At 49.7% G+C, this 12,199-nt stretch overlaps 1 protein-coding gene and 1 long non-coding RNA gene across 5 annotated transcripts in view; one reads left to right on the forward strand and one right to left on the reverse strand.

Moving 5' to 3' along the window:
* LOC100649387 overlaps positions 1-9,146 on the reverse strand; it is a 199,026-nt gene extending 189,880 nt beyond the window's left edge. The window contains exons 1-2 of one of the 3 annotated variants that reach the window (XM_012312609.3): positions 7,497-9,146; positions 5,375-7,406 (exon numbers count right to left, since the gene is read on the reverse strand). In XM_012312609.3, coding sequence (XP_012167999.2) covers positions 5,375-6,704 — 1,330 coding nt within the window. In that variant the 5' untranslated portion in view covers positions 6,705-7,406; positions 7,497-9,146. Of the gene's footprint in view, positions 1-5,374 lie in introns of all 3 variants that reach the window. The other 2 variants (XM_048409259.1, XM_003398251.4) reach the window with 2 other exon arrangements.
* Positions 1-12,199, forward strand: part of LOC125385787 — a 130,254-nt gene that overhangs the window by 16,106 nt on the left and 101,949 nt on the right. The window lies entirely within an intron of this gene.

The following is a 12,199-nucleotide window of genomic DNA, read 5'->3' on the forward strand; positions in this document are numbered from 1 at the left end:
TCGCGAACAGACAGGCGGACTGTGCGCCGTGCCGTTCACGAACCATCGATGCGGTTCACCGTTCACTGATCGCTTGTCGTTCGGATCGCTAAAAATAATCACGCTCGAGTGACCGGCCACGTTAGATCGGCAGTCGCCCAGCAGTCTACTCGATCGTCGACATAGCGAACGACATGCCGCAATTTATTCCGTGTTCCAGTTCGTACCGTTGAATCGGCCGCTCAACATAGACCTGCGTCCATTTATCATGATCGAATTATTACGTTAAACCTGAACGTATTAACGCGTTGGGGCTGCTATTCAAATTCTATTCCAAAGTACGCGTATTACGTTTTGTTGCAGCACCGATCATCGATTCAAGATTATAAATTTCACCGAAAAGAAGTTTCATCGTTTCTTCGTGCTTTTCTATCTACTAACAAACGCTCTCGAAAGTCGAGAAATTCCAACGGAAACGTGGCATTTCCACGGACCAATGAAAGGGCGTGACAAGGCGGTGTCACGCTCGATCCAATTGCCGACCTCTCGTCCTGACTCTTTCGCCAATTAATCTTATCTGTAAATTAATTTTCCAAAGGAAGGAATGAACCGAGCCGTGGAACGCGAACGAGAAACGATCCGAGTGTCGCGCAGTGAACGCATCGCAGCGCATCGCTACAATCGCATTCCGGGTAAACTAATTTCGATGCGAGCGAGCCAGGTGGAGCGCAGCATCGAGAGCACCGGTTCTCCAGATCGGCGGCGGATCACCTCGGAGACCTCGTGCTCGAGGCTGCATCGCCGGCCGCCCAGCAGTCTACCTGCTCGCCGCTACGGTGTATACACACACCACACGTGTGGTCCCCCACCCTGACCACTCGCATACCCCACCTCTAGCTATGCACGTGCGTGTGCGACCGTCTGTCTGTGCGTGAGCCACCGTCCACAGTCCACGGTATATAGAGCGTACCTGCGGGTTCCTCTGAGTATGGGCACAGGGCCGTACGTGCTCTGGATACGTACGTGCCGATTTCCCTCCTCCTGCCCGCCTCGCGGGCCCACTTCTCTCCCTTATTCCTTCCTTCGTTCTTCCTTCCTCTTTCACCCAGTCCTTTCTTTCGCTTTGCTTTGTCTCTCCATCTCTCACTCTCTATCCGTCTCTTTGCTACTCCTCCTGATGCCCTTGTGCCTTACTCCCCTTCCTTCGACGATCAATCTCGTGTCCGATGTACGAGCTCTGTTCCCGCTAAGTTGCCAATTATGCTTTATCGATCGACTATCACGAGACACCGACTTTCGCAGAAATGAACAGTCGAAATTCTCTTTGATCGAACCAGACATTTCATCTAGCTGATTCGCGTTAATTACATCGCGCTAATCCATCGTCGGTAAGTGCACAACGGAATAGGAGATGGGAAAGAACGAAGTCAACGCTGACCCATATACAATTCCCGAAATACGTAGTCGCGAGCGATAAATCAAAGACGCTTCTATTAATTTCACGGACGGTTCGTAGTCGCGCCACAACAGTAACAGGTAAAGGTTGGCATGGGAGCATCGCATCGGATGTCTCGTTTTAAACAGAGACATCCGATATCGTCTACGCGATTAGCCACTTGAAAACGCGTAACCAAAGGAACGAACCGAATTTGAACGGCGCGCTCGTTTGATCAAAAGTGTCACAGCAAGACGATCGTTATTTTCGAAGGATCGGTCTTTTAACTATCTGCCCGAAGCACCGTTGCACCATAGCACCGTTGCACCGTGCACCGACACTCGATGGTGCGTCCTACATACACCCGTCGAACGCAACGATAATTGACGTCAATTAATTTCTATAGTAATTCGTTGCTTCGCAGGCGACAGCTGCGCAGCCTCGACCAAAGATTTCTCTATCTAGCAGTAGATGAAGTCGTGAAAATCAGCGCGATTACATTTTCGTTTCCTGGCGAAAATGCCTGAAAATTGGTGCTTTCTGATTAGACTTCGTTCATGCAGAGAACAGCAGCTCCCTACCGAGAAATTACAAGTATCGAAACGATTAACCAGCACCCGCATGCGCTTGCATCGCACGCTCGACGGTACTCGCGGTAAATGCCAAAATAACTCGTAGCCCTGAACGTTGCGCGCGTCCCTTTTAGGACCTGTCATCGTGCCGACACATTGCGCCCGAAGATTCTAGTCTCTTGCGCGATAACGCAATATCGCGTGTGCCACAAGAACGATCGAAGGAACGAACCAACGAACCAGATATCGCGCCGCTGAACTCGTAGTTACACCATAATGCGCAATCGCTGCATACACGGTGCACGATCTAAGAATAGCACGTAGAAATTTCTGCGAACGCGAGCTCTTAATCTGCCCGGCGAGACCGCTTCCGAAAAATGGTCGACACTATGTTTATCCGATCTGTGCTCGGTTACCTTTCCCGATTTCATTGGCTTTACAGGTTCTGATATTAATAGGATTAATATTAATCCCGCCTAATGAACGTTGTGTTACCATGTACCAAGACATTTGGGGGCATGTGCGACATTTTGGGGCACATGACTAAACGTTTGCCCCTTTTTAAACTACAGATACGGCTTTAAATACCCTGTGCTTATCGCTCTCGGAGTTTACGCTTGGAAGTTCATCAATCGTAGGAGTAGTCATTTAAACGGAGACGAACGGTACTGACCCGAAACAATTCGGTGCTGGTACCTTTTCACGATTCGCAGTTAGTTGAAATTACTATCAGAGAACTCTTATTTACGAAGATGTGATTCACATCTCTGATCATTGATCACTGCCGAAACGGAGATTCAACATGCGAATTCGTTAATAGCTCTCGATGGATTTCGAGCTGCAAGTAGCGGCAGATTCTTGTACCGTGCAACCTGTATCCCCAAGAGAGTCGTCCGGAATCTCGTAGAAGCCTGAAGAAAGACAAGAGCTCCCTTGGAAGCAACGGATCGCGTTGGCCAAAGGCGAGAACAACCGTCGAGATACGATAACAGTCGCAGGTATCCGAGGGACTCGGGGCGCGTGACGACGAGGATAGTCGCGCGCGACACGACTATGCTCTCGATATTCCGTTTTTCTTCGCCCGCTGTCTCACTCGGGTGGCATGGCCGAGTGTAAGCCAACAGAAGTAAGGACGGGTTTCCGATTAAGGCCTTATAATTGACGTCCCGGGTCCCCCCGTCTGGCTTAGTCACCGGCAACTGGGAGAAGGGCTGGCGGACCCGCTTTTGCGGATCGCGGATCAACGAACCGTCGCGTCGCCGGACACCAGAAGCGTTTGCGCCTCTTTTCACGCCCAACTTCTGCACCCCTCGTTTCCTACGAGTCATACGCTTTTCATTTTGGAATGGTGGTTTATTTAAAAATTTGTTCTTCTCAAGGAGATACTTTGAAAACGCTTAACAAAGCAAACTCAAATATTCGAGAGAATCGTTAAATAAGAGTGAAATAATTCTCGATAAGAAAAGACTGGAGTTTCCAGGTTTACGAGATTTTTTAACGATCTGTGACTAAGATTCGACGAGATTATCAAGATTCGAAGCTCCCGAGAATCCAATTTACCCCTCAACGTTCAGACGTACATGATAAATCGGTTTAAGCGGAGGCAGAGAAGCCGAGTCTCTAGCCGAGTGGGACGGCTCCTCTCCGCTCTTCACGAAACGAGATACTCCAAGGCTTGATAATGGGATAAGTCCCGGAAACTTTCGATACGCGTCAAGGCGGATGTGTAATACGCACAGGTGAAGAGGGTTTGGAGCTGGGCTGCTGGGCAAACGAGCGCAACAGTTCCGAAGTCGTAAACGAGACGAGGAAAGTGGACGACGAAAACGACGCTAACGACGCTGGAGCCGAGTTACTCCGAAGAAGTATCAAAGAACTTTCCTCCCTTTGCGCCGTACACGCCAGCAAGCCCGATCGAAAAATGTCCGACATATTTGCAAAGCGTCCGCTTTACGAGTAAAACAGAATCTAAACGAACGTGCTTCGAATAGACGACGCTTCGGTCGATGCTTCGATTTTATCGATCTCGCGACGTTGATCTCCTTTAACGCGTGTTGCACAAATTTCTCAAAACGCTTCTCATTAACTCGCCTGTATCGGAACGTACAAGCAACGCTAATTCTGCGACACGACGTTATCTATGCGATCACGGCGGTATCGATAACTCGTCTCAAAATGTCGCAATACACTAAGGTAATACATTATTCCTAGCTGTGACTAATTCGAGTAGACTAGTAGGTGATAAATATTCGAGGAAACGTCTCGATGGATCGAAGAGTTGAAAAACGCGGTGCGTTACAGGTCGAAACAGGGAGACCACATGTGCGCGATGAGTTGAAACGGAACATCGGCTCGTCAAAAGTCTCACAGATGTTCTGTGACGAGCTACTTTCGATATCTGAAGCCGAGTCGACCAAGGCGCACAACTTATCGCGATAAATCAAGTGGCGGAAGGTCGCTGCCACGGTAGTCATCGAACAGCGCGAACAAGTCTTTGGCCGGGAATCGTCACGGAGGGAACGAGCAGGGAGTCGAGTGGAGCGCGTTGAACCGCGGGCAAATTGGACCACCTTCAAAACCCGAGACTCGTTACGCTCGTTCTGGCGTCGAGTTCCGGTGGAAATGCCCGATCACGTCGTCATCGTAGTCGTCGACGGTCGCCTGTTCGGAAAGCCGACGAGTGGCTCGTAGTCGGACGCTCGCGTGAGCGAGCGAGCGAGCGAGCGAACCACGCACGCCGACTTGAAGGCGATCCAACTTACGTGGCGGTTTAAATATACGCGTGTTCGCGTCTCGATTACGCGCCTCGAGGAAAGCACCTCTTCTCTTCTACGTGGGCGTACTCGTGTAGCCAGAAACGAGTCTCAGATACGATAAGTAATAGCGTCAAAGCTTGGTTACAATTTATTGTTCACGGTTCTAACTGTCTGGAATGATTTTGCCGAAGCCGAAAGACGTTCTACAAGCTTGTATCGCGCGCGGATTAGGTTTCTAACGGACGGCAAACTGTGTTTTTTCCATCATATATAATCCGACCGTATCGAAGAAACGTCACGGTGGTTCAACGTCTAAGCATCCGTGCGTATGATATCCAAAAAATCAGGATACCAGATATCGTATCGGTGGAAGATTTTTCGACAGAATCCAGGCCGTGGTATAGCGCGTTTTCGATAGGATCGTTGAATGCGAGAATACGCTCACGCGTGAAAATAATAGCAAGAGTTGAAGCATACGCATCCGTAAACGCGACGCGATGCGATACGAGACACGGGGGGTCGCGAATCAAAAGCACGCAGCTGCAATAACTCCCGATCGTTCTCAATAGTCGTTTCTTCGGTCGAGAGCGAAGCTCTTAGATTAATGGGCTAGAGATGATAATCGTACTCACCGTAATCCGGTCGAATGACAGCCTGCACCGCCTGTTCGTTCTTCTTGCTTCGTATCACCGGCTCACCGAGGATCGTGAAGTTTCTGGGTCCCACGCGATTCACAAACACTAGATACACTTTACCCCTCTTAATATTGGCTCGCACCACACCACTCTGATTATCGCGTTGCTGTTGTTGTTGTTGTTGTTGTTGTTGTTGTTGTTGTTGTTGTTGCTGCTGCTGCTGCTGCTGCTGCTGCTTCCCATCGTTGTCGTAGCCACAGACCGTCGACTTGCCGGGCGCCGATTTGTCTCGAAAGTGCAGCCTGACGCTGTCGTTCTTTTGCAACGGCTGGAAACCGGGTTGGCTTTTGTATACTTGCTTCACCTCGAACGTCACCGCGTAGTTCGAGCCTGGTTTCCTCACGGAAGACATGCTTCTCGCTTTTCCCTCGAACACCGTTGGCGCTAGATAAGCTCTGTTCCCAACGTCCACGTCGGGACACCAATTCTGACCGCGACAACCCTTGTTCCGGCATCTTCGTCGCTGTTCTCTCGGCGAGTCCGCTTTCGTACGGTTCTTTGGTCGTTGCTTGGTCGATCTGATGACACGCGGCCTCTCCATCGACGATTCGGTCCCGGACGAACGCAGAATCGGTGTTTGCGTGGACGAGTGACGAGGTAGCTGGGTCAATCCGGTCTCCTCCATCTTTGGATAAACGTTCGCCGTCTCGTCATCTAGACGACGGTTGACCCGCTTCGACGATGATACGAACACGTCGCGTATCGAGTCGTCGAACTCTTCCTGAGTCGTGTATCTCTTCGAAGCATCCTGGGAACGAAGGTTTCCCACCGGGAAAGCCGAAGTTCGATAGCTGCCAGAAGCTTGCTCGATCGTCGACGATGGACCCTCGTCACCGATCTCCTGATACGTCCACGAATCCGATGCAACGAACCGTTTATCATTCTCGGTGGCGAGTTGCAAGTTCAAGGCGAATCTTCTCCCTTGCTGTTCCTTCCGAAGTTGTTCGGATCGTTGGTTAAGCTGCGACGTTGGTTGAACGTCGTCGTCAACCGGTAATTTGTAATCTCGCGTAGGTTGAGCGAGGGTCTGGTCGGCTGTTCGATGCTCGCGTATATCGATAGTTCGCGTAACGAAGTTCCAAGTTGGTAAACGGTAATCGAGGGGCTTTTCAACGGCGGCGATGCTCATCGATGGTGGATGGTCGCTGGTGGTCCTCGTCGACGTCTCCTCGAGGGAGTTCCAATTGGCGGGGGGTGCCGCAGCGAGCGCCAGTGCGCCCCACCAGCCGCTTAAGATCCCGGCCAAAAACAGAGACGCCCACATCATCCGACCTGCTTGCTGGTTTAATCGGGGGTGAGGTCGACACCTCGGTCACCCCGAACGCAGCACACACCACTCTCTCTCTCTTTCTCTCTATCTCTCTCACACTCTCTCTCTCCCCCCTCTCTCTTTGTCTCTTTTTCTCTGGTGCTTTCTCTTCTCTTTCTTTGTTCGCGAATTCGCCTAAAAATCTCGCGAGAAGATCTCTTTCGCTATCGATATCGCGTCCCTCTCCTCCTGTCTCTCGCTCGCGTTCAATCTTCAGCGAAGCCTCATTCGCTCGGAAACTGCTGTCTTCGCGACCCCTTCGTCTACCAAGGTCTCCTTCCTTCCGTAGACGACTGTCGTCGAATAATGAGAATCGCTCGTTCACGAGGTGTTGTACCACCGGCAGCAGCAAAACATCGGGACTTCCATCGGACAGATTCTCAGCTGTCTGCTCTTCGTCCAGCCTAGTACCGTCCTCTTCATCCTTGATGCCTCGGGATGGATGCGACAGGAACACCGCGGTACGAAATCGTACTGCGTCTATTCGCGATTATCGCAAACGATCACGACCGCCGGCTACTGCGATTGTACTCCCTCTAAACCGCATCGAGAAGTACAGTTCAAAACTCGCGATCATCCTGTCGATCGATCGAGAATAACATCCTGCTCGCGATTCCTCGTATCCGTAACAGGCGCCGTCGTCCCTTTTTAATGTTGTGCCTGCGTTGTAAATAGTTTTGTTTATATACGCGACACTCCTATATTGAAAATAATAGAGTACTTCTACGACTTTTTCGTTGGATTTCAAACCTTTTTCGGATCGATCGAGAGACTTGATTCTCCAAATCGACGATCGTTGTATCCTGTGCGTACACGTTGAATCGACTACTCCTTCATCGTCGTCGAATCGATACGATCCAAGTCATCCGAGATACTGTTCGACCGTATTTGATTTTGGTTTTTTCTGGAGCACTCTCCCGGCGGCGAATCAGCGGCACTGTTTCCGTATCTCGAAATAAATTGTCGAGAATTGATAAAGAATTTCGCGCCACCCCCGATCTCGTGGCTCGGTCTCTCGTCGTATCACGTTGCACTCCGAACGAGGAAAAGCCGAGGATGATGACACACGACGTAGGAAGGAGCGGAATAAGAAGAAGAAGAAGAAGAAGAAGAGGACGAAGCAGAAGAAGAAGAAGACGACGACGACGACGACGACGACGAAGACGACGACTACGACGACGACGACAACGACGACAACGACGACGACGACGACGACGACGAAGAAGAAGACCAAGAAACTGTCGGCTTCCTCTGACCAGCCAGAGAGACACACTATTTAAATATACTCACGAGGCTCTCGCGCTTGGTAGTGTCGACCGTCGAAGTCTAGCCCTTGCGCGACGCACTTCACTGTTCAGTTTTACCACACGATTCTTCCGCCTCCTCCTCCCCGTTGCCGTCCAGACTTGTCGACGTTTCGCGGTGATCGCGGCACTAACGTCGTCGACGACGACGACAACGATCGCGCACGTCAACGAATCGCGAGTAACGTAAGAACGGGAACGAGCGAAACACGAAACGCTGGTTTGCGAGCGAAAATTGTCGGCAGACGGTGAACGGAGCAACGAGCGTGGTCGTCGGATTCGCGAGGAGGAGCGACCGAAGAGACGATCGTAGTACACGGTTCAACTTCGACACCGATTCTACGATGGCAACGATGCTTCTGTCGGTTGTGCTGGATGGCGGGCACGCGTTCGGTTAATATCGTGCGGGGGATCGGCGCGTGTGTTGCACGCGGCATGCACGAGGAGCCTCGTGTCACGTCGAGGCGGAGAAGGGATTGTCGGTGGCCCCGCGTCGGGCGCGCGCGACGGTTCAAATTAGACTGAACGGCCCGCTCGCGCAGCCCGAGGCCGGCCACAGCGCCAGCGACTCCTGGCGGACGCCGGTCGAGGCTCTGCGCGCGCACCGACCGAAGCGGCGACACCGAGAACCCCGCGCTCGCTACACTCCACTCTACACACAGCCAGACGCCAGACCACGGGACCTTTAAGAACCTGTGTAACGACGACCTAACAACCGAGGAACCGCACGCGTGATCCTTCTCTTTCTTCTCTCTCTCGCGTCTCCTTCCTGACTGCACACACACAATCACCATGTGTCTCTCTCGCACCTTCACTCTTCCATCCAACTTCATCTGTCTCCAATCGTGAGTACCAAACATAAATGTCCTCTTTGTTACGCGACCGCCCTCCTTTTTTTTGGTTAGGTTATACATTCGCGTAATTCTGATTGCTATCACGAATCTCCGTCTTAGTTATCTACTCTCGTGATGCGTTGAACGCGAAACTGCGTCACGAGAGCCAGGATAGAGACGAGGATCGCGATGTTTTCACTCGATATTCACTTGTTCATGACGCACTATAATCCGAACGCGTAACGTTAATCGGGATGCATCCGCGCCAAAAGTTCGCGCATTAAAGATGGCGGTCGCGTCATTAACGGTACACTCGTGAAATGATTCGAAGCGTCTTTATGCGCTTGTTGCACCATGCTTCGCGTTACAAATTCCATTCTTCGTTTTACGTCGTATTTTCACGCGGTGTTGACGTACACGGAGGTTCTACTGACCCTCGTCACGTTTATTTTTTGTTTACGCTTTTTGTGGAGGTTTCACTTTGCTCGGTGCGCTAAGGCGACATGGTTCAGCGCACAATAAGCGCCTTTCTCCATCTCTCTCTGTCCTCTACCTCGACGTTAGATTGTCCTTCGTTCAGACATTTATAAGTACAATCTAGTGGACGACGTTGTTACTTTTTATCCTTCCCTTCTTTTTTTTTATGCTTATTTATGTGCCGAGAAAATCTCGTTCGCAGCCATGAAATGCACATCAGGTTTTCTCGTTAGTAGTATCATTTTTATTTCGATTTCTCTCGATACTGTTTTCCTTTACACCGACAAAATGTGATTTCAAGCGTGCTTCGTGTTTCTATACAATGACGTACGATACTTCGATTTTTAACGCATGAATATACGCGAGACGTTGCGTCGTTGTGATTATTGTTATTGCGCAATTAACGTCGACGGTTCTCGTAATTTCTGGTAAACATTGATATTTTAACCCGTAATACGAGTTAAATCGGCCCATACGCGTACACGGTAACAATGTTTTCAAAATAGATAGAACTTTGTTTTCACTCGGGCAGTATTCGCGTTTCGGCGGACGTCGTTTACCTTAGATCGCAACGTTTCCGATGAGATATACGCTAGCTGGGATTTCTCCGATGTTATTTGCTACGAATAGTTTCAAATTAGAACGCAAATTAATATCGTACTTCAATATTTACCTGCTCTTGGAAGGCAGGTCGAACAATCGAATACGTTCGGGCATAATGACGAAGCACTTATTAAAATCAACACCGGCTACAACGGCACAGGCCCAGAGTGCAATCAGGTTGCTCCTATAAAACGTTAAACTGTTACGAATCACAGACTGCGTTCAGAGCCATTATCCGAGTCTCGAGGACATTTCGCTTTCTTCGTGTCTCGTCCCCTCCAGCCTGCCCGTTCCGGCGCTCTTTTACGCTCGGTGTTCGACGGGTCGTTCCTCCTCTTCTTCCACGCTCGCGCCTTTCAGCGTCATCGGGCCACCGAAAATAAAGTCTTCCTTCGTTTCCCTGCCGTTCCTTCTTGCGCCCCCTCGTTCCCTCCGCATCGCGTCGTGCTTCCGACTCGAATATACGAACGCACCAGTAGTCCCGGAGAGGTTTTTAAAAGAGAGAGGGAGCACCAACGACGTTCAAGAGGAACTCTCCTCGAGAGCTGCCAATCAAACGACCCGCCAAGAGAGTCGGCCTCTTAAACGGGTAGTTTTTCACACTCGTTCCGTGACAGATTAATTCCGAGTTAAATAGCGACACTTAAGCGTGCCGCGTCATAATTAACGTTTTCATTTCGTTCTCCTCTACGCTGCCATTTACGCGGAACCTCCCGCGGTGTTGTTTCTTTCTTTACCGCGCGAGCCATCGTAATTTTGCATTTTCAACCGTTCCGCATCGTATCGTCCTACCGCTTCGACCGTATCGTTTTCGAATGCTTAAATAATAAATAGAAACAGTTGGCGATCGGCTGTATTCCGCATATCCGAACGTTAAATAACCGCGTGTTCGAATTCGGCTGATTAATCGGCGCCGTTTCGCTCTGTAGCCGAATATTTACGGCACGTTCATCAGGATAATGCATCAGTGACACGATGGTCCTTCATTATCTCTCGTTGATGGGATCGAAACATTCTGCACCGCGTTTTATTTTCGCTCAAATGACCGGAAATGACATCCTGCAAATAAATTCCGCGTATCCAGTATCCTTAAATGAATTTCCTTCCTACTTTGATATCTCGGTCCTCCTCTTTTAATCTGCACGACAATGCATAAATCACAGCATGGATTTTCCCAACGAAACCACGGCCGTATTCCGATGGCACGATTTTTCAAGCGGAATACTCGTTCTTGCAGCGATGTTGCGAATTGATTCTTCCGATTTTTTCGCTTATCACATGGTCATCCGGTGATTACCAGAATGTTCCTGAACACGAGTGGAATGGGGTCTAAAATGTGTTTGATGTCGACACGCAGTTACGTGTTTGGAAGGGGGTTAGATCGTTGGAACGCGTGGTATTCGTTTAACGATCGCCAAACGATCGATCGCCGAGCAAGAAGTGGGAGGAAAATGCGGAATGAGACACATTATACGATATAGCGTTACACGTCGACTATCTCGCGCGCATAAACTGAACCCGAGGCATTTTGTTGCACGAACGACTTACCTCGATCTCACGACACTCCTCTAATTCGATTAATATATCCATCCTCCATCTCTAAGAGACGGACGGTTTGACTAACATTGCGCGCGCTTAATTTATGCACGGTGGATGTTCGACAAAAGTACCGGAGAATAAATTATTTGCCAGACGATGGAAATATCGTCTCCAACGGGGAGAAAGCTTTCGGGGAACCGATCTCGGAGAATCGATGTACCTTGAAAATATTTTGAAAAGTGAGGACGACATGGGAAATGTCGACCTGTATGCTTTTCGCTGACTTACTTTAAAAGTCCCTAGATCGAACTACGTGTATAAGTACGTGGTGCACAGATCATTGCGTCGTTTTGTTCCTGGTTTCTGAAACCACTTCGCGAATACACGAACCTTCCCGTTCATAGTCGGAAAGAAAATAACCCAGTGTCGCGTATGCATCCGTAATATCTTTATCGAACTGGAATGATGAGATGCCCTGCGGAACAGGGGAAAAGCAAATATTTATCGGCGAACCGGTAAAATTTCCTGAGATTCAATTGGCTGGCGTTTTACGTGCTTATATCGAAAAATTTCGGAGCAGCGACATAGAAAAGTAGGTACCTACACTGTAGAAAAGTTCGCAGCAGAAAGGAATAAAACAAGTCCTGGTTTGAACAGAATTGGAAATGCACAGTAGAAAAATACTTCCTAAATATCG

Source organism: Bombus terrestris, chromosome 10, assembly GCF_910591885.1.
Source record: "Bombus terrestris chromosome 10, iyBomTerr1.2, whole genome shotgun sequence".
NCBI classification, from domain to species: Eukaryota; Metazoa; Arthropoda; class Insecta; order Hymenoptera; family Apidae; genus Bombus; species Bombus terrestris.